This window comes from Nannospalax galili, unplaced genomic scaffold (assembly GCF_000622305.1).
Source record: "Nannospalax galili isolate Female #2095 unplaced genomic scaffold, S.galili_v1.0 scaffold57, whole genome shotgun sequence".
In the NCBI taxonomy this organism is placed as follows: domain Eukaryota; kingdom Metazoa; phylum Chordata; class Mammalia; order Rodentia; family Spalacidae; genus Nannospalax; species Nannospalax galili.
Genome location: NW_008340555.1, coordinates 154,871 through 173,572, shown reverse-complemented (window position 1 = coordinate 173,572; position 18,702 = coordinate 154,871). Strand labels below are relative to the sequence as shown.

The following is an 18,702-nucleotide window of genomic DNA, read 5'->3' as shown; positions in this document are numbered from 1 at the left end:
TGTATTTGTATGGGCATGTCTTTAATTTTGGGAAATTTTCTTCCACGATTCTGTTGAAGATCTGGTTCATGCCATTGTCTTGGGATTCTTCTCCTTCCTGTATGCCTATGATTCACAAGTTTGGTCTTTTTATGGTATCACTCAATTCCTGCATATTCCATTCTTGTGATTTCTTAAATTTTTCATAATCTTTGCTTGAGTGTTCCAGTTCATCCACTTTATCTTCCAATCTTATACTCTCTCTGTTTTCCATTTCATTTCTATTGGTGAGGCTTTCTCCTGTCGTTTCTAATTGGCTTATGGAGTGTTTCACTTCGTTCTTTATTTCAGCCTGAGTATTCTTCAATATTTCTAGCTCTTTTCTGAATTCATTCAGAAGTTTATCCCTATCTTCCTTCAGCTCTATGATTGCCTTGTTTGTGTGTTCTTTAAATTCAGTGAATTCTTTTATCATATTCATCATTGTTCTTTTGAGATCCATGTCCTGCATTGTCTCTAGAGGATTCTCATTGTGCTCCTCTAGAGGATTACTGGTATTTGGTGGGAATATGTTATTTTGGTTTTTCACGTTGTTTCATTTTTTTCTCTGTGATTTTGACTTGTGAATTTCTTTTGTAGTTTCTGACTCTTGTGTGATACTCGGGCCTTCAAGTTTAGTTCTGCTTCTTTTTTTTGAACTTTATGTGTCTTTGTGGTTTACTTTTTGGGTATGAAGAGCTGGTTCATCTAAGCTTCTGGTTCTCTCTTTTGATTTTATATTGTCGTGGCTGGATTGATTTTGTCTTCAGGAGTTCCGCGGTGGCCCAATTCCAATGTGGATCAGAAGTTTTCAGACTTTCTCCTTAGGTCTGGAATCTTCTAAGAATGATTTTGTCCTCAGGAACTTGGGTGTTTGACCTGAGACCCTGGCAGTGGCCACGCCACGCAGGGATGCAAAGGCAGGTGGAGCGGGAAGAAGCCCCAAGATTTCCCAGGGAGTGGATTGAGTAACTGGGTTGTACTGGATGCAAAGGATCAGGGAGAGTAAAGGTAAGCCTCGGGGGCCCAGAAAGGCTGTCATCCCCAGAAAGAGGCTGTAGGGTGTTGCAGGACCTGGGAAGTAGAGGGAGGTGAGGGCGGGGCCAGGACCAGAAGTGGTGCTCCTGGGGCTCAAGACAGGCACTGAGTTGATCTGGGTGAGAAGGGTCGGGAAGCAGTATTGGTTCCCCAGGTGTCTGGGGCCCCAAGACTAGGAATGGCACAGGGCCCAACCTAGGAGTATAGAACGGCAGGGGCGATGGAAGGGTGAATGTGGCTTAGGGAGTCCCGGCATGGAGGGCTGCGCTATAGACTTACCCCAAGAGGCCTGAGTATAGTAGTGCAGGCTAGGTGAGTTATCCCGTAGTGCAGGCCCAGGGAAGCAGAGAGAGGTGAGGGCGGGGCCAGGACCAGAAGTGGTGCTCCTGGGGCCCAAGAAAGGGACTGAGTTGGTCTGGGTGAGAAGGATCAGGTAGCAGTATTGGTTCCCCAGGTGTCTGGGGCCCCAAGACTAGGAATGGCGCAGGGCCCAAACTAGAAGTATAGAACGGCGGGGGGGGTGGAAGGGGGAATGTGGCTTAGGGAGTCCTGGCACGGAGGGCTGCGCTATAGACTTACCCCAAGAGGCCTGAGGATAGTAGTCTTCCTTGATATTTTTAAGGAAGAACCCACAAGGAGAGTATCTGATAACTGTATTTGTGTACAAGTGTTTTTCTCTGAGTGTGGTAAATGTGCTAGCATAGAAGGGGAGAGCATGTCTGTTAATCAAATGTTTATTGAACAGTTATAGTCTAGGATTTGGAGATAACCACATGTGAGTGTTTCGGTGATCCTTGGGTGGGTATGTAACACTAGTGAGGTTTAAAGATGAGGCTTTAGTTTCTATATTAATAAAACATTTGCAAGGTGACTTTTGATATTTAGAGAAACTTGTTTAAAGATAAAACAGGAAGTGCATGATGTCCCCTAAGAACACTTTTATTGGCCATAATTTATGTGACTGAGATAGAGGCATTCAGTTTTCTGTGAAGGCCATTAATTTATTTTGAGCCCTATTTTTTTTTCCTTTACATTCCAGATATTTAAGCATTGGTACTCTGAATTTCTCAACTGAATTTTTTCACAGAAGGTGAGGAAAGATGGAGCTATATTTATTTTAGAATTTTCTGAGTGCTTCCTGATTTCTGTCTATCCCTGGTACCTGCACTGAACTTAGCTGCCCTTCCCTCCTTTTTTTCCTTTCTAGAGTGAATGAATCAGAGTTCAATATGTGCTCGTGGGAAAACCTTAATCGGCAGCCTAAGAAAATCCCTTTCGAAACTGCTCTGCCTTCCTGTACCCTTCCTCATAGTTTCACACTCTTGACATTGCTTTCCTTGTGGTTACATCTAGAGTTCTCTCTACTGTATGAACTAGTTCGTTGATATAGTTCTGAGAGCACTAGATTACTGATTCCCCAAAACTATTCAAAACTTCCCTAGAGATTTCTCCCAATGTTATTTAGATCTTATAAAGTATTTGGCCACACTTCAGAGCTCAGAATAACACCAGATTGTAAAATCATCCTTACACAGTTTCCCCTACTCTGAGTGTGTTTAGTTTTACCAGGCATGGCACTACTGAGGCTTTTGGCTGGGTTAGGAGGAACGGCAGCAAGTCAGAAGGTGATCAGGAAGTATGGACTTGGAGTTGTGATTTGGAATGATCTGACTTAATGAGGCATTGCTTTTGTTTTTCAAGCTGTTCTTTTTTTTTTCTCCCTTGACCTGAATTAGTAGACCAAGAAATTTCAGAGGGAAACAATTTTGCAATCTGAATTTTTTTGGAAGGCTGTTAGATGTTTGAAATTTCCTTTTCGTTCTAAGGTGTTTCTCAATATTTTTGTTAGGTTTGAAGCCCAGATTTATTCCCTTTTCTCTCTTGTTTAGGAAATTCTAATGGCCAGCTCATTGCCCAGACAAATGCCTGACATGTGGCACATCAGAGTATATGCCTTAAGTTCATGAATTCCCTCCAGTGATGTCTTCTGTGTGTACTGTTAATCATTTTATCAGTAACCACTTCCATTGCCAGTAAAATTATACTTACTTCATGTGGCAGTCCATAAGGTGATAGGTAAAAAGTAGCCTATGGATGAATCTGGTTGATCTGGAGAAAACACCAAGACACAGATAAAACTCCATTGGAATAGAGTTTACTAGCAAAGGAACACATGGGACAGATTCCCTTCCAGGCAGGGAAAAAAATGTCTACCCCAAGTAGTGAGCTGGGGTCTTTTAAAGGGGGAGGGTTCTGCTTCCTGCAGAAGGCAGGAAGATGTACTTTTTTAAAGCTGGGTGGGGGTTGAGGGGTGTGAGAGCAGGACTGTTAAAACCTGCTCTCTTTAGAGATCAAAGGGGAAGCCTGCTGTGTTGGCCAAACAGTGGAGAAACTTCTGCTTCTCTTAACTTTGGGACCAAGGTGCTTATCAACTCAGTTCCCTTTTCTCAGGAGCTTGAGAATTATGTGAGACCCTGTTGGTGCCGGGGTGGGGCTATCTGAACCTTAACATAAGGCCACACTGTTGTTACACTTTCTGTTGGATAAATGAAGCTAGTCATGTTCTTGACTACCTCCAAGTACTGTTTTTATTTTAAAATTATTTTTCTATGTCAGTACTAATTCAGTATTAAGTAATAAGGCTTATTTATGATTTTCCTTATTTACACAAATTTTTCTTTTTTTAAAATCAGATTGCATCTGAAATGAAGGCCCCACCCCTCTTTTTTTTTAAGACAGGTTATCACTGTTTAGCTCTTAGCTGTCCTCAAACTCACTATGTAGACTAAGCGGGACTTTAGAGATCTGTCTACCTCTATCTAAGTACCAGTATTAAAGGCATGCGCCACTACACCCAGCCTATTCATATTTGAAAACTTTTTTTTATTTTTGGTCTTTTTGAGACTGGGTCTCTCTGTAGCCCCAGCTTTGGCCTGGAACTCACTGTGTAGACCAGGCTGGCCTTGAACTTACTGAGATCCACCTGCTTCTGCCTCCCAAGTGCTGGGATTAAAGGTGTGCACTACTGTGCCCAGCTGAGAAAATTTTCTTGGTAAGGTTTTAAAGCTTCCTGCAAAAAGCACTGTCTCCTGAAGTTTTGTAAGTCAAGGTTGCCCTCTCAGCCAAAAAACATCTTACTGTGTCATCTGTTATCTTTCTTTGAAAAAAGAAGTTTTATTATTTTTATTTTATGTATATGAGTATATTGCCTGATTGTATATGTGCACCAGTGTTCTGCAGTGCCCTCGGAAGCCAGAAGAGGGCATTGAATCCCCTGGAACTAGAGTTAGAATGGTGGTTAGCTGCCATGTGGGTGCTGGCAATCAAACCTGGGTCTTCTGGAAGAGCAGCCAGTGCTCTTAGCTGCTGAGCCATCCCTCTAGCCCCCCTTTATCTTTCTTATGACATGAAAGTTGTAAGAAAAATTGGGTATCATTTTGTTTCCTTATCAAACCAGGAAAAAGGGTTGTTACGAGTATCGGACACAGACCTCCTCGTGTCACATGCCTCTGTTAGCTGTGCTATATCCCTTTCCCTTTCCAGAGGGTGAAAGCCCTGACATAGTGGAAGAACTGAAGTCTGCCGTGTTTTACTGTTGGAACTAGAGACAGCCTTCAGAAGGAAGGGGAAGTATTCTCCGGAAGAGCTCTTCATGCCAGAGTCTGGTTCTGTAGCCCGCAGGGGTTCTGGATCCGCAGGCTGTCTTCAACATATTTTGAGTTGGGATAGCTTTGTTATTCTTTCTCTGTAGTTTACCACACGCACCATTGACTTTATGGGATTATGAGTCAGGAGGACTTTTTCTTCATTAGTTGTACTGTGCTGCTCTTTGTAAGGCCCTAGAAAGTAGTCTTGATTTATCTTCCTCTTGTGGTTTTGTTTTCTATTTTCTTTTCTATATTGCTTATTTTATTCTTAATCTTTTCTAAGAAACTACCACTATTCTTATTTTTACATTACCTTCTTAGCCAGATTTTAAGGCATGTATGTAAATGAGGATGGATGGATGGATGCATGTGGAAGGAGTAGAGGCTGCATTCCCTCCAGTCAGAGCAGTCTTTAGAAGTACTGGTGGCAAATGTTTGTTTCTACTGCTAACTTGCATTGTGAGTGCGTTCAGGTTTCAGTAAGATCCTAGTTTCTAGTCTATACGTGGTACTAACAGCCTTTTAGCAGACACAGAAGTAAGCACATCTCTGTACTGCAACTGCTCCTGATACTTAGCCCATTGCCTTACTTGCTCTCCTGGCTTGTTTGCTTCTTGTTACTCTGCGTGCACTGTGTTATCATTCTAAGAATATCAAGAGATTCTGGTATCAAAATTTCTTGCTGTAGGAGTGAAAATCTTTCTGCCTAAATTAAGGAAAAATATAAATGCAAATACTTAAAAGTAGATGTATATTACCAGCTGTATACAGTTGCTTAAACTGAAGGAACATCTTAATGTTAAGTGGAAATGCTTTATGAGACTCAGTGAATCTCTGAGCATAATGCAAACGTGAGTTTGCAAGTGATGTTACTAAAGAGACTAATCTAAAGTCAGCTTTAAACTTATCTTTTGCTTTATCATTTTCTGATTGTATTCAACATAGTGGTCACCATACATTGATTATGTTGTTACTCATAAATCAACTTAAAATCATACCAATAAAGTGACAAATTATTAGAAGTAGTTTCAAATGTTATACTTCTTTTAAAAAATATCTGTACAGGGGCTGGAGAGATGGCTCAGTGGTTAAGAGCACTGACTGCTCTTGCAGAGGACCCAGGTTTGATTCCCAGCACCCACATGGCGGCTATGAACCATCCTTAACTCCAGTTCCAGGGGAATCTGAAGCCCTCTTCTGACCTCAGCGGCATTGCACAACACGGGTGCACTCACATACATGCAGGCAATACACTCATACACATAAAATAAAAGTAATAAATAAAATATTTAAAAAATATATCTGTACAATAAGAGAAAACTCTATATATTCACATTCAGCAATTCCTCATGAATTCAAGCAGAGCGTCACTGTTCTTACAAAAGTGTGTTTAAGTTGTTGTATACTTTTATTTTATTACATACTCCCTTTTTAAATGGGGAACTTATTTTCATCTTCTAGGAAATGAGATAATTAGCATACTTTAAAGTTTTTAAGGGTTACAGTCACTTAAAATAAGTGGATTTTTTTAAATCAAGAATTATATTGATATATAAAGTTTTTTTATTCAGAAATTCTGAATCAAGATTTGAACTTTCTCATATTGTTCTTGTCCAGGAGTATCTCTTCCTGTGCTGCAGCTCCGGTTAGTGTTTAGCAGTATTTTTAGTAACAGTCCTAACTCAGTAACTATGTAAGCACTGAGAGAGGATGGAGTCACAGGGCAGACTGGGCTTGCTTCCCACAGAGAGGGCTGGGAGTGGGGCAGGAAGGAAGGCCTATTTAGCAGTGCCTTGTGTGCAGCTATGTCCGAGTAGGCAGTCAGTGGCACAATGTTTCCCTTGTATAGAGTACTTCTCTCAAAGAGGGCCCAGATATGTGAGAGCGGAGCATTTGGGTGAGTGAAGAAACCTGGGTACTAAGATTCTTTTTGTGTTTTTGTGGTATTTGGATTTTAGGGAGTGAACTATTTGTTGTTGCAAAGTACTGGCTTTGTAATCAGTAGCATTTCTGTCTTTTTGAACAAGCTGGATTGAAGGCAGATTGAAGCAGCACATTTCTTAAAAATCTGAGCTTTATTTATTTAATTTTTAAAAAACCACCTATTATGAAAAGTTAATTTCTGTTTTCTGAGGTCTGGGGAAATTAATTGTGGCATTCATTTTTAGGAATGAGCTCTCCCTTAGTCTTAACATTTACTTTTTCCTAGTCTTTCAATAAATCTGAGTCAGTTTGTAGTTGCAAATACCTCTTAAAACATTGCTTTTATTTGAAATGTGTAATGTTGATTTCAGGAACGTTCTTGATCATTTTATACCAGTGCAACAGTTAATTGATCATGTAAAGGTGACTGTGATATAAAAGAATTATAATATACTTTAGTCTGAATACAAAAACATTCAGATTTCACTATAAGAACTGGTTTTCTTTTAGAAAACAATCTGTGACTAGCTAGCATACATGGCTGGTGTTTTCATAATTTTTTTGGCTTTTATAATTTTTAAAAAGTATTTTCAGCATTATTTAATTATCAAGCCATAAATAGTTGACTTTATAGAGTACACGTTTATAGTCTGTTACTTTTTAATCTGTCTAGTGGAGTGTGACAATATGAACCGATTTGACCGAGCAGACAGAAATGCACGGCAGTCTCAGGAAGGATTTTGGAAAAGGCCACCACAGAGGTGGAGTGGACAGGAGCATTACCACCTTAGCCATCCCGATCACTACCATCACCATGGGAAAAGTGACTTGAGCAGGTGAGTGCTCTTTCAACCTGGGTTTCATTCTGTCCTCTGGCTAATTTGATTAAAAATTATGTTCCCAAACTGATTATGTCCATTTTTGTTTTTGTTTTGAGAGGCCAAAAAAGCATTTCAAGTTATATATGGTACTAATTAGAATAATTCCTAATCTTTCTTTTTGGATGAAAATTTTTTCAGTAGTTTTATCGTCGATACACATAATACATTTACCTCTGTGATGTGGACTTTTAAGTTGTGATATTTTTGGGAGGGGTTCACATTTGGGAATTAGTGAATGTTGACTTTGTTAACTGAATAATTTTTAAAAATGTGTTGTACAAAATTACCACCAAGTGATTGCTCTTCTGTTGCTTGTAAGTTAAAAAAAATTAATTCCATAAGTACTTTTAAAAGATATCATAGGATACTAGAAATCTTTTCCTTTTCAAAATGTAGACTAGTCTTTAATTGGATCAGACCATATAGCTTAAGGGGGCTCTGCAGTCATTCAAACCTGAGGGCAGAATCTCGCCTGGCACAGGTTAGCTTTCTGCCCACTTCAGTTTACCATCTTTACAGCAGACTTAAAAGGACCTTCCTGTGAGTGTTCAAGGATCAGGGAAAAAAGGTACTGATGTTATGACTTTTATGGTAGACACCGAGTGACAGTTATTAGTATTATTTATTTTTTAATCTCATTTCATTCTACAAGTGGCTTGAGGTTCTTAAGTACACTGCAATGCAGATAATAAAACTGAGATAAACAGTGAAAGGAAAGCATGTAGTTTTCTGTACTGCCTAAAATATGAAACAAACTTGTTGCTAAGGTTCTTTATAGGAAAACCAAGAACAGAACTTAACCTTTTATAGGATACACAGTATGCATAAGATGGAGATTTCTTTCTCCTGGATTTGTAAAACAAAATGCTGAGAATTTTCTTGTATGAGTTCTTGGAGGAAGACTACTTAGGAACTAGTATTGATCAGGTCCTAAGTAGTAATCATTTAATTCTGTTTCTTAGTAATGTTCTTCAGTTTAAGCAAAAAAAAAGTCTAGTCCATTGAAAAATAAAGTATTTCCTCAGTGGATTATAGAAGGATGTAATTGAGGCAGTCTGGAAGACTCCACTGAGAACTTACCATTTCAGGCACTATGGCTTTTGGTAGGGCAGACTTTAAAGCAAGTTGATATTATCGGGCAAGAACGTGATGTAAAGAAAGTCTTTGTTACTAATAATGATGATGATGCTTCCCTGATCTTTGGCAGTATGTTTATAACAAAGCAAATTTAAGGCCAATGTATGAAGCGTAACTAAGTAATAACATTGCTGTATCAGGTACTTTTGCTTTACTGTGACTATAACACCTACAGGAACACCTTGAGAAAGGAATGGTTCATTTTAACTCAGTTTCAAAGAGCCTCGATCCATCATGGCAGGGAAGGCACAGGCAGAGAGAGAAATGCACAGCATTCTTAGAGGTTGCTGATTTGACTTACTCAGAGCAGAGTTTTTTGGGAAATAGGCTGAGGTCACTGATATGTTCTGAGTTATTGGTTGACCAATTCATTCATCCTTTGTAACGCTTCCTATTGTCAGTGCTGGGTGCTTTAGATGTCACAGAGCCAATTGCAAGATGATACAAAAAGAAACTTCTTCCAAGCCAAACTTTAAAACTGTCATTTTCTTTCTGCATCTTAGTATTAGAGAGCTTGAATGTACCAATCTTAGGGCTCTTTTAAGTATTACATGTATAGAATTTTATTCTGTAACTTCTGAGTCCTGGTCTGTTCTCTGACCCTCAGCTTGCCATTGTTATAATAGTTCTGGATTATGCCTTCTCCTTAACTCAGGTGTGTTGAGAGGACTAGGGTTTCAGAACTGCTCGTCTATGCTCTCTGGAGTTCTCATCATAGTACAGGTTCCTCTTTGACCCTGGCCTAATCTTCTTCTGCCCCTCTTTTTTCCAAAGACCTCCCTTTGGAAAAAAATTCTGTACTCTGTGGATTTCCCTCAGACCCTAACAAGCTCACTCTGACCTCTTCATGTATATTCTGACTAAAATGTAGTTCTTTCCTGAATGCATTTCTCTGCCAGTTGAACTTTTATAGGTATTGATTCTTATTTTCGAATAATCCTGTAATCTGCTGTTTGAGGGTGGTGGGGAGAACTCTTGTCCTTGTTCTTGTCACTTCTAAATGACGTAGTTCCAAGTCCCTGTTTTTTAAAAAAATATTTTATTTATTTTATGTGTATGAGTATATTGCCTGCATGTGTCTAAGTGCACCTGTGTCGTGCAGTGCCCTCAGAGGTCAGAATAGGGCATCAGATCCCCTAGAATTGGAGTTACGGATGGTTATTAGCTGCCATGTGGATGTGGGGATTTGAATCCAGGTCCTCTGCAAGATCAGCCAGTGCTTTTAACCACTGAGCAATCTCTCCAGCCCTTAAGCCCCTGTTTTGAGACTTAGGCCATTTGACTAAATCTGCTCCTCTTTCTGATCCGTAAGTGTATACTTTATAAAATTGTGGCTCCTTGGTTCACTTTCCTCCTTTACTGTAAGCTTTGCTAAGGTCCTGAGTAATTCCTTTGTTATGTAAATGATTCCCTTAACTCCTTCCTTAGCTTTTAGGATTATCTGTATGCTTTATGTCATCTCAGAACAGGTTGTTGTACCTTTTCATTTTCAGTCTGGGTACTTTTTTTTCCTTGTACAATTGCTATGGCAAGATCTGCTGACACGTTCAACAGAAGTAGTGAGAGCCAACAGCTATGTCTTGTTTTTGATATTAGGGGAAAACCCTTCATCTTCTACTGTTAAGAATGGTATTGTTTTTTTCCTAAATAGATTCTCCTTGTAAGTCTGAAGACATTTCCTGATATTCATGGTTTGTTGAATATTTTTATCACAGAAGCGTGTTGTTTTGTCCAGTGCTTTTCCAATGTCCATTGAGATACATACACTTCCTTTCTTCATCTGTTAATGAGGTATATCACATTGACTTTCAGATATTGATCCAAACATTCATTTCTTGGATAACTCAATTGCTTATGGTATGGTGTATTAATATGTCACTTGATTCTGTTTGTTGGTATTGTTGAAGATTTTAATGTACCTAAAGAAACATAAGTGTCATTTTCTTGAGATGTACTTTGTTTTTGTATCAAGACCATATAGACTGAATTGAGAAGCGTTCCCTCCATCACTACTTTGGGAAGAGTTTGTAAAGAAGCCTTACTAATTTTTTATTGGTTTTGAGCCTTTCTTTGTGGCAAGATTTTGGATTACTAATTTAATTTCCATAGATATTCTACTGATGTCTGTTAGGACTTGATGCAGATTGTTGTCCAGGTCTTTGTTTCCTTGTCCTGTTTCCATGTTGATCTATTAGTTTGATATGTTTATTACTGAAAGTCAAGCATTAGAGGTACTGAGTTCTGCAGCATCACAATGTCTTAGAGAAAAGGTCTGCTAGCAGTAACTCTAGTGGTTTTTATTCACTTTGATTTTAAATATTTTATTATTTTTATGTGTATGCATTGCCTGCATGTATGTAAGTGCACCTGTGTCATGTACTGCCTGTGGAAATTGGAAGAGGATACTGGATTCTCTGGAACTGGAGTTAAGGAAAAGTTTTTTTAGCTGCCATGTGGGTGCTGGGAAGCGAACCCAAGTCCTCATTGCTCTTAACTACTGAGCCATCTCTCCAGCCCCTTCACTTTGATTTTAAAGAATCGTTTTGTTAGCTGTGAAATGCTTTGTTGATAGTCTTCCTTGTAACATTTTGGCACATTGCTTTCTGATGAGAAATCAGCTGGTAATCTTACTGAACCTTTCTGCCACACCTTAGGTCACTTACATTTTCTTGCTGCATAAGGATCTTCACGTTTTCTTTGGTTTTTCACAGGTAAATTATGTTTCTATCGTTTGTCTTTCCGATTAGCTTGTTATGCCTGGAGCTTGTTGAGCTTCTTAGGTATGTATTTTTCATCAAAGTTGGGAATTTTTAAAAAAAATTATTTTTATTTTTTTATGTGCTAACAACTGTCTGTGACTCCAGCCCCAAAGTTGGGAATTTTTGGTCATCACGTCTTCAATTTTTCTGTCCCACTTTTTCTCCTTCCTCTTCCCTCTGTGTTACTGTCACATTAACTAAAAGTAGTGACTTTGCTTATCACAAAAAGTTTTGAAAAGATAAACACATATAGTAGACAAAGTACTCAGATCAGGTCCGCTCCAGGGTTTGTTGTTGCTGCCAGCAGTGCTTGGGAGCTCCCATTGGCCCAAGCCTCACCAGCATTGGGTTTTGTCTTTGGACATTAACCCTTAGGTATGCAGTGGTGTCTTGTTTTAATCTGCAATTCTCTAGTGCTATGTAAGGCTCAACATTTTTTTCAGATTTTTATTTGCCATCTGTTGAAGTGTCTGATCAGGTCTTTGCAGACTTTTAAATCATGTAATTTATTCTCATATTGTTGAGTTTAACAGTTGTTTGTGTGTTTGAGATGACAGTCTCATATCAGATGCATGTTTAGGAAATATTTTCTTGAAGTCTGTGACTTTTCTAGTTCTCTAGATGGTTACTCTTTTTTTTAAAGATGATTTTATAAAATGATTTTCAATATCCATTTTTTTTCTTTCTTAGAATACATTTCTGTTCAAAAATATTTTTTGGTTCAAGGAAGTTGGAAATCATTAACAGTACAATAATAATTTGGTTTTTATTTAATATTTACTGTATATCATGGAATTTTCTAAACACATTAACATATATTACTTGATGTAATCATTATTCCTGCCTGAGGAGGTTAAGTACTGTTACTACCTTCATTAATTTGTAGGCAAGGAAAATGAAGTGTAGGGAAGCATTGTGAGTTGCTCTGCATTATATAGCTTACAAATGACAGTAGAGACTCAGCTCATGATCCGTGCAGATAATTTAAAAACAAATAAAATGTGACTGCTTTCAAAGGACTTATAATTTAATTAGTATTTTCAGTGGCTAGTTAATGTAAGGCAGGATTTAAAGCTAAGCCCAAGGCCAGAGCTGACTTTTTAATCTATTGTGTCTGTTATAGATGCAAAATCTAAGTTTTTGTTTACTTGGTTTTTTTTTTTTTTTTTGTCTTTTTGAGGCAGGGTCTCCCTATAGCCCCAGGTGGTTGGGTACTTCTGTTTAGAACAGATTAACCATGATCTCACAGAGCTCTGCCTGCGTTTGTCCCCCAAATGCTGTGATCAAAAGGTGTGTGGAACCACACCCAGACAGATCTTAATTCTTATATTTACTTGATGATAAATATTAATGACTCTTTTCTTGAAACATTGATTCCTTAGTTCCATGCATTTGACTGTAGTTTATGTTAACCTAATGAAAGCCCATGATCCATACCTGATTCTCATGCTGTAGAGAGCTAACTAGTCTCCATTAGTGTCTTCTCTATGTAATCTTTCTTGTACTCATGTGGCAAAATAAGTAAATGTTAGTATGCTTATTAACTAAGATTATTTTAGAACATTTTTTATTTATTCTTTGGCAATTTCATGCATGAGTCCCTTAGACTACCCCTAGGCCCCCCTAACACACTTTTATGTCTGTATTATACGTACATTTATATGAGTCCAGTTGGTACTGCTTTCATGTATATGGGTGTGGGGCCATCCACCAGAACTTGGACATTTTACCAAGAGCCACGTTCCTGAAGAAAAATGACTCTCCTTTCCCACCATCATTACTTGCCAATAAATCCTTATGGGGGCAGTACCTCATAAGCCCCTCCCCCATCCATGCTAGAATATTGGTTGGCTTGATCTTGTGCAGGTAATCATAACTGTGAGTTTATGTGTGTAGTGGCCATGGCATGTTTGAAGATAGCATCATAGCACCCCTCCCCATCATTTCCCAACTAAGCCATTCCCAGCCCAAACAGTAGAGTAAAAATATTTTTTGACTTATTTATTTTTATTTTATGTGTATGAATGTTTTTCTGCATGCTTGTAAGTGCACCACATGCATGTAATGCCCATGGAAGCCAGAAAAGGGCATTGAATCCTCTGGAACTGGAGTTATGGATGATTCACCGTGTTTGTGTTGGGAACCGAAACTGGGTCCTCTGCAAGAGCAGCCACTTAGCTTAAACCACTGAGCCATCTCTCCAGCCCCGCTAGATTTTTTTTATACTGCAGTTTAAGATCAGGAAATACTAGTGTACAACAGACTCTTGTAAAACTTTGTTTAACCTTTATTAGTAAAGATTTATTGGCAGTATAGAAAAAGAAATGACAGTTCATCCCTTTATTTTTATTTTTATTTTTTATATGTATGAGTGTATTGCCTGCATGTATGTGAGTGCACCCATGTCATGCAATGCTGCGGAGGTCAGAAGAGGGCTTCAGATTCTCCTGGAACTAGAGTTAAGGACAGTTTGTAGCCACCATGTGGGTGCTGGGAATCGAACCTGGGTCCTCTGCAAGAGCACTCAGTGCTCTTAAACACTGAGCCATCTCTTCAGCCCCTCACCAGTCTTTTAAAAAAAATGCTTTCATTAATTTTTGAGAGTTTTATGAAATGCAATGTATTTTGATCATTTTCACCCCTGCTTTTCTCCGAGCTCTTCCTAGATCCACTCCACCTCCCTGTCTGACTCCCAACTTCATGTCCTCTTTTTTAAAAAAAAAATTGTTTCTTTTTCTTAGCTGATTTTTTTGTTTTTTTCATGTAATATATTTTGATTGTATTGAGATTCCCTTACTACTCCCTGCTCAATTTGATCTACTCTATTATAAAATAAGTCCTATAGAGTCTATTTTGTGTCACCAAATGTCCTTCAGTGAACCAACACCCATATACTCTTGGTATGGGATATATATTGGAGTATAGTCTATTTGCCAGGGGTCACACCTTTAAAAGAAAACTAACTTTCCTTCCCCCAGAAGCCATCACCTGTCTGTAGTTTCTCAGTGATGGTAACTTGTGATCTCCTTCTTACTCCATGCTTGAACATTGACAGGCTTGATCGTGTGCAGGTCTTGTGTAGGCATCCACAGCTGCTGTGAATTCGTGAGTGTAGCTAGCCTGTCAGGTATCAAACATTGATTTGCTTAGGTCCTCCTTGACCTCTGGCTCTTAGAACAACCCTTCCCCTTTTTCTACAATAGTCCTCGAGTTAGGGAAGAAGTGTGATATAGATATCTCATTTATAACTGAGCACTCCATTGAAACTTTTTCTCACCACTTTGAGCAGTTACGAGTCTCTGCATTAATCACTATCTACTGCACAAGGAAAATTCTCTGATAAAGTCTGAGAGCTGCCTTAATCTATAGGTCTAGAGATGAATTTAGAGGATAATTTGATATTATGTCCATTTAGAAGAATAATAGTAGTAGGTTCACCCCGGACTCCCTAAACATGGGTTTCTGGCCAGGTTTACAGTACCAGGCATGTGTTTCCTCTGTCCAGTGGGCCCTAAATTCAGTCAGAAAATGATTGGTTACTCCCATAAGGATCCTGCCACAATTGTACCCATGGTTGTACCTTAACATGCTAGTGATTGTTATAGTTCACAGGGTTCATAGCAGGGTAAGACTGTTGGTGTCTTATGTCCCCCAACAGCCTATGACCTTCCAGTACTATGAAGCAGGGAAGAAGCTTCCTGGGCAGTACCAACTTGATCCCCCCGTTCCTTTAAGATCATCTTCTTGCCCCTCCCCCCACCAATGGTCCCTTTCTAGTTCCCTGGATTCTACAAGTACTCCACATTCAACACAGAGCTCCATATATGAATGAGAACATGTGACAGTCATCTTCCTGGGTCTGGGTTATTGTACTATCATGTTTTCCAGTTCCATTCATTTGCCTGCAGATTTCGTAGTTTGATTTTTCTTTACAGCTGAATAAAATTCCAATATATATCAATACCACATTTTCATTGTCCGTTCATTAGTTGATGATCATCTAGGTTATTTCCATGTCCTAGCTATTGGAGTAGAGCAGCTGTGAACATGGAGGAGCACGTGTCTCTGCAGTAGGACACAGATTTCTTTGGGCTCAGGAATGGTGTAGCTGGATCATGTGACAGTTCTGTGTTTAGTTTTTTTGGGAACTTCCACCCTTATTTACACAGTGGCTACACCAGTTTGTGCTCTCATTAATACTGCATGAAAGTTCCTCATTCCCCACATCTGCACCAGCATTTGTTGTTTTGTTTTCCTAATCTTAGCAATTCTGACTGGGGTGACATGAAATCTCAAAGTAGTTTTAATTTGTGTTTCCCTGAGGTTAAGGGTGATAATCACTTTCCAAGTATTTCTTTTTTAAATTTTTATTGAATTTTTGTGTATTTCATGCACAAAATCTTAATTATCTTTACTCTTCCCTCTTCACTGGCACCCTACCATACCCCCCCCCACTTGAATTCATACATTCTATCCTTTGTCTTAAGGCCCATCAAGTTAGTGATAGTGTCCCTAGATGTCCCTCAGTACGGGTTTATCCACTGAGGTCTAATCAGCTCTAAGTCTAGAGTCCCTCCCTTTAAGAAGATCAGCTCTTCCTCACCCAGCAGTAATCAGCTGCCAATAATTCTTTGATTAAGATTGTGGCCTCCTGTCCATTTCCACAGTTCTGTGTTGCGTTTTTGTCTGCTTGAGTTTACTTAGGTCTGGTGCATGCTGACACCATTGCTGTAGGTTCGTAGGAGAAGTATCCAGTAGCCTTTTAGGATGCTATTTCCATATGATCATGTATCTGCTCCCTGACTCTTAGAATCTTTCCACCCTCTCTTCTGAAATGATCCCTGAGCACTGGGTGGGTAGATTTTCATACAAGAGTCCTGTCCAAGGATGCATACTCTGTAGACTCTTATTCTCTATGTTTTGGCCATTTGTGACCTTTTTTCTTAACCATTTGTATTTCTTCTTCTGGGAACTGTTTGGTCCCACTTTTTAATTAGGATTTTTTTTTTTTTGATACTTAGCTTTTTTGAGTTCCTTGTATATTGTGAACACTAATCCTCTGTGAGATGCTTATCTACCAAATTTTTTTTGCCATTCTATAGGCTGCCTCTTCAATCAGTTAACAGTTTCCTTTTCTGTACAAAAGCTTTTTAATTTCATGAAGATCCACTTATATATATCCTGGGTGGCCAGAGACCTATTGAGAAAATCCTTACCTGAGCCTCGATCCTGAAGTGTTCTTGCTACTTTTTCTCCTGGATGTTTCAGTTTCGGGTATAATACTGAGGTCTTTCATCCATTTGAAATTGATTTTTGTGCAGGGTGATTGTTCTAGTTTGGTTTCAGTTGCTTGGTAAGGAAAGAGTTTATTTGACTCTCATCTTCTGGGTCACAGTTCATCACTGAGAGAGTCCAAGGTAGGAACTCAGGGCAGGAACCTGGAGGCAGGAACTGAAGCACACACAGACCATGGAGGAATGCTGCTTTTACTGACTTGTTCTTCTGGCCCACACTGAACATGCTTTCTTACACAATACAGAATAAGTTGCCTAGGGGTGGCACCACCCACAGTGGACTGGGCCCTCCCACATCATTCAAATCAACAAAATACCCCACAGACATGGCCACAGGCCAGTCCAATTGAGACAGTTCTCCACCTAGGTATGTTAAGTTGATAACGAAAGCTATCCGGCACAGTGATAGACAAGGGTCAAGTTTCATTCTTCTGCAGATAGAGATCCAGTTTTTCCAGTACCATTTATTAAAGATGCTGTCTTGTCTCCAGTGTCTGTTTTTGGCATCTCTGTAAAAAAAATCAAGTGACTGTAGGTGCATGGACTTAAACTACTATGGCTCTGTAGTATAGTTTGAATCAGGAATGGTGATACAGAACAGTGTTTTTATTGATCAGGACCATTTTGGACATCCAGGGTCTTTTGTGCTTGCTTATGAATTTTAAGATTTTTTTGCCATTTCTGTGAAGAATTGTGTTGTAATTTTGATAGGGATTTCATTGAATCTCCAAATTGCTTTTGGTAGAATGGCTGTTTTTTAACAATATTAATCTTGCCAATCCATGTGCATGGGAGGTCTCTACATCTTCTAGTGTTTTCTTCAATTCTTTAAGTTTTTATTCTATGGGTCTTTTACTTCCTTGGTTAGGTTTATTTCAAGGACTGACTGACTGTTTGTGACTATTGTGATTGGGATTGTTTCTCTGATTTCTTTCATGGCTATCTTTGGTATATGGGAAGGCTCCTGATTTGGGTATGTTGATTTTTTTGGCCTGTCACTTTGCTGTAAGTGTTTATGAGGTCTAGGAGTTTTCTGGTGGAATCTTTGGGGTTTTTCATGGAGAGAATCTGTTCATCTGTAAATAGGAGATATGTTGACTTCTTTCTTTCCTATTTGTATCCTTTTTGTTTCCTTCTCTTAATGCTCTACGTAGGACTTTAGGTTAATATTGAATAGTAGTGGCAAAAGTGAGCATCCTTGCCCCGTTTGTGATCTTAGTAAAAATGCTTTGAGATTTTCTCCATTTAAGATTATAGTGGCTGTCTGTCATAGATAGCTTTTTTTTATATTGATGTATGGTCCTTCCATTTCATCCCTAGCCTCTTTAGGGTTTGCTTTTTTTTCCTTCTTTTTTTGAGACAGGGTCTCCCAGTAGTCCCAGCCGACTTAGAACTTGATAGGTAGACCAGGTTGGCCTTGAACTCACAGAGATCCACCTGCCTCTGCCTTCTGAGTGCTGGGATTAAAGGCATGCACCACCAAGCCTAGCACTTTTTTAAAAATCATGAATGAATATTGAATTTTGTCAAAGGCCTTTTCTATATCAATTGAATGACTGTGTGATTTCTATCCTTGAGTCCATTTATGTGGTGAATTGAATATACTGATTTACGTATATTGAGCCATCCATCCCTGTATCCCTGGAACAAAGCCAACTTGAGAACGGTGAATGGCCTTTTGGATGTGTTCTTGAATGAATACGGTATTTTGCATCTGTGTTTATCATGATACAGTTCTCTTTTTTGTTGTTGGATCTTAGTGGAAATGCTTTGAGTTTTTGGTTTTTGCTTTGTTTTGTTTTGGTTTAAGGGTAATACTTTGTATAAAGAACGAGGAAATGTCTTTTCTTTTTATAGTTTATGAAGTGATTTGCATAGTATTGGTATTTGTTAATTTGTATTAGTTGGTTAGAAATAACAGCTCATTAGTCTTAACTACCTGCTGGGGCTTTGAAGAATGATAGTCTAAAGGTATGTACAAATTGGGAATTAAAGGTGGTTAGAA

General features: G+C 38.9%; 1 protein-coding gene across 8 annotated transcripts in view; it reads left to right on the top strand.

Annotated features, from left to right (window-relative positions):
* Ccser2 (coiled-coil serine rich protein 2) overlaps positions 1 to 18,702 on the top strand; it is a 190,698-nt gene that overhangs the window by 111,663 nt on the left and 60,333 nt on the right. For 6 of the 8 annotated variants that reach the window (XM_008835582.3, XM_008835579.3, XM_029564728.1 and 3 more), the window contains one exon: positions 7,300 to 7,462. In XM_008835582.3, coding sequence (XP_008833804.1) covers positions 7,300 to 7,462 — 163 coding nt within the window. Of the gene's footprint in view, positions 1 to 6,457; positions 6,601 to 7,299; positions 7,463 to 18,702 lie in introns of those variants that run through there. The other 2 variants (XM_008835589.3, XM_008835590.2) reach the window with 2 other exon arrangements.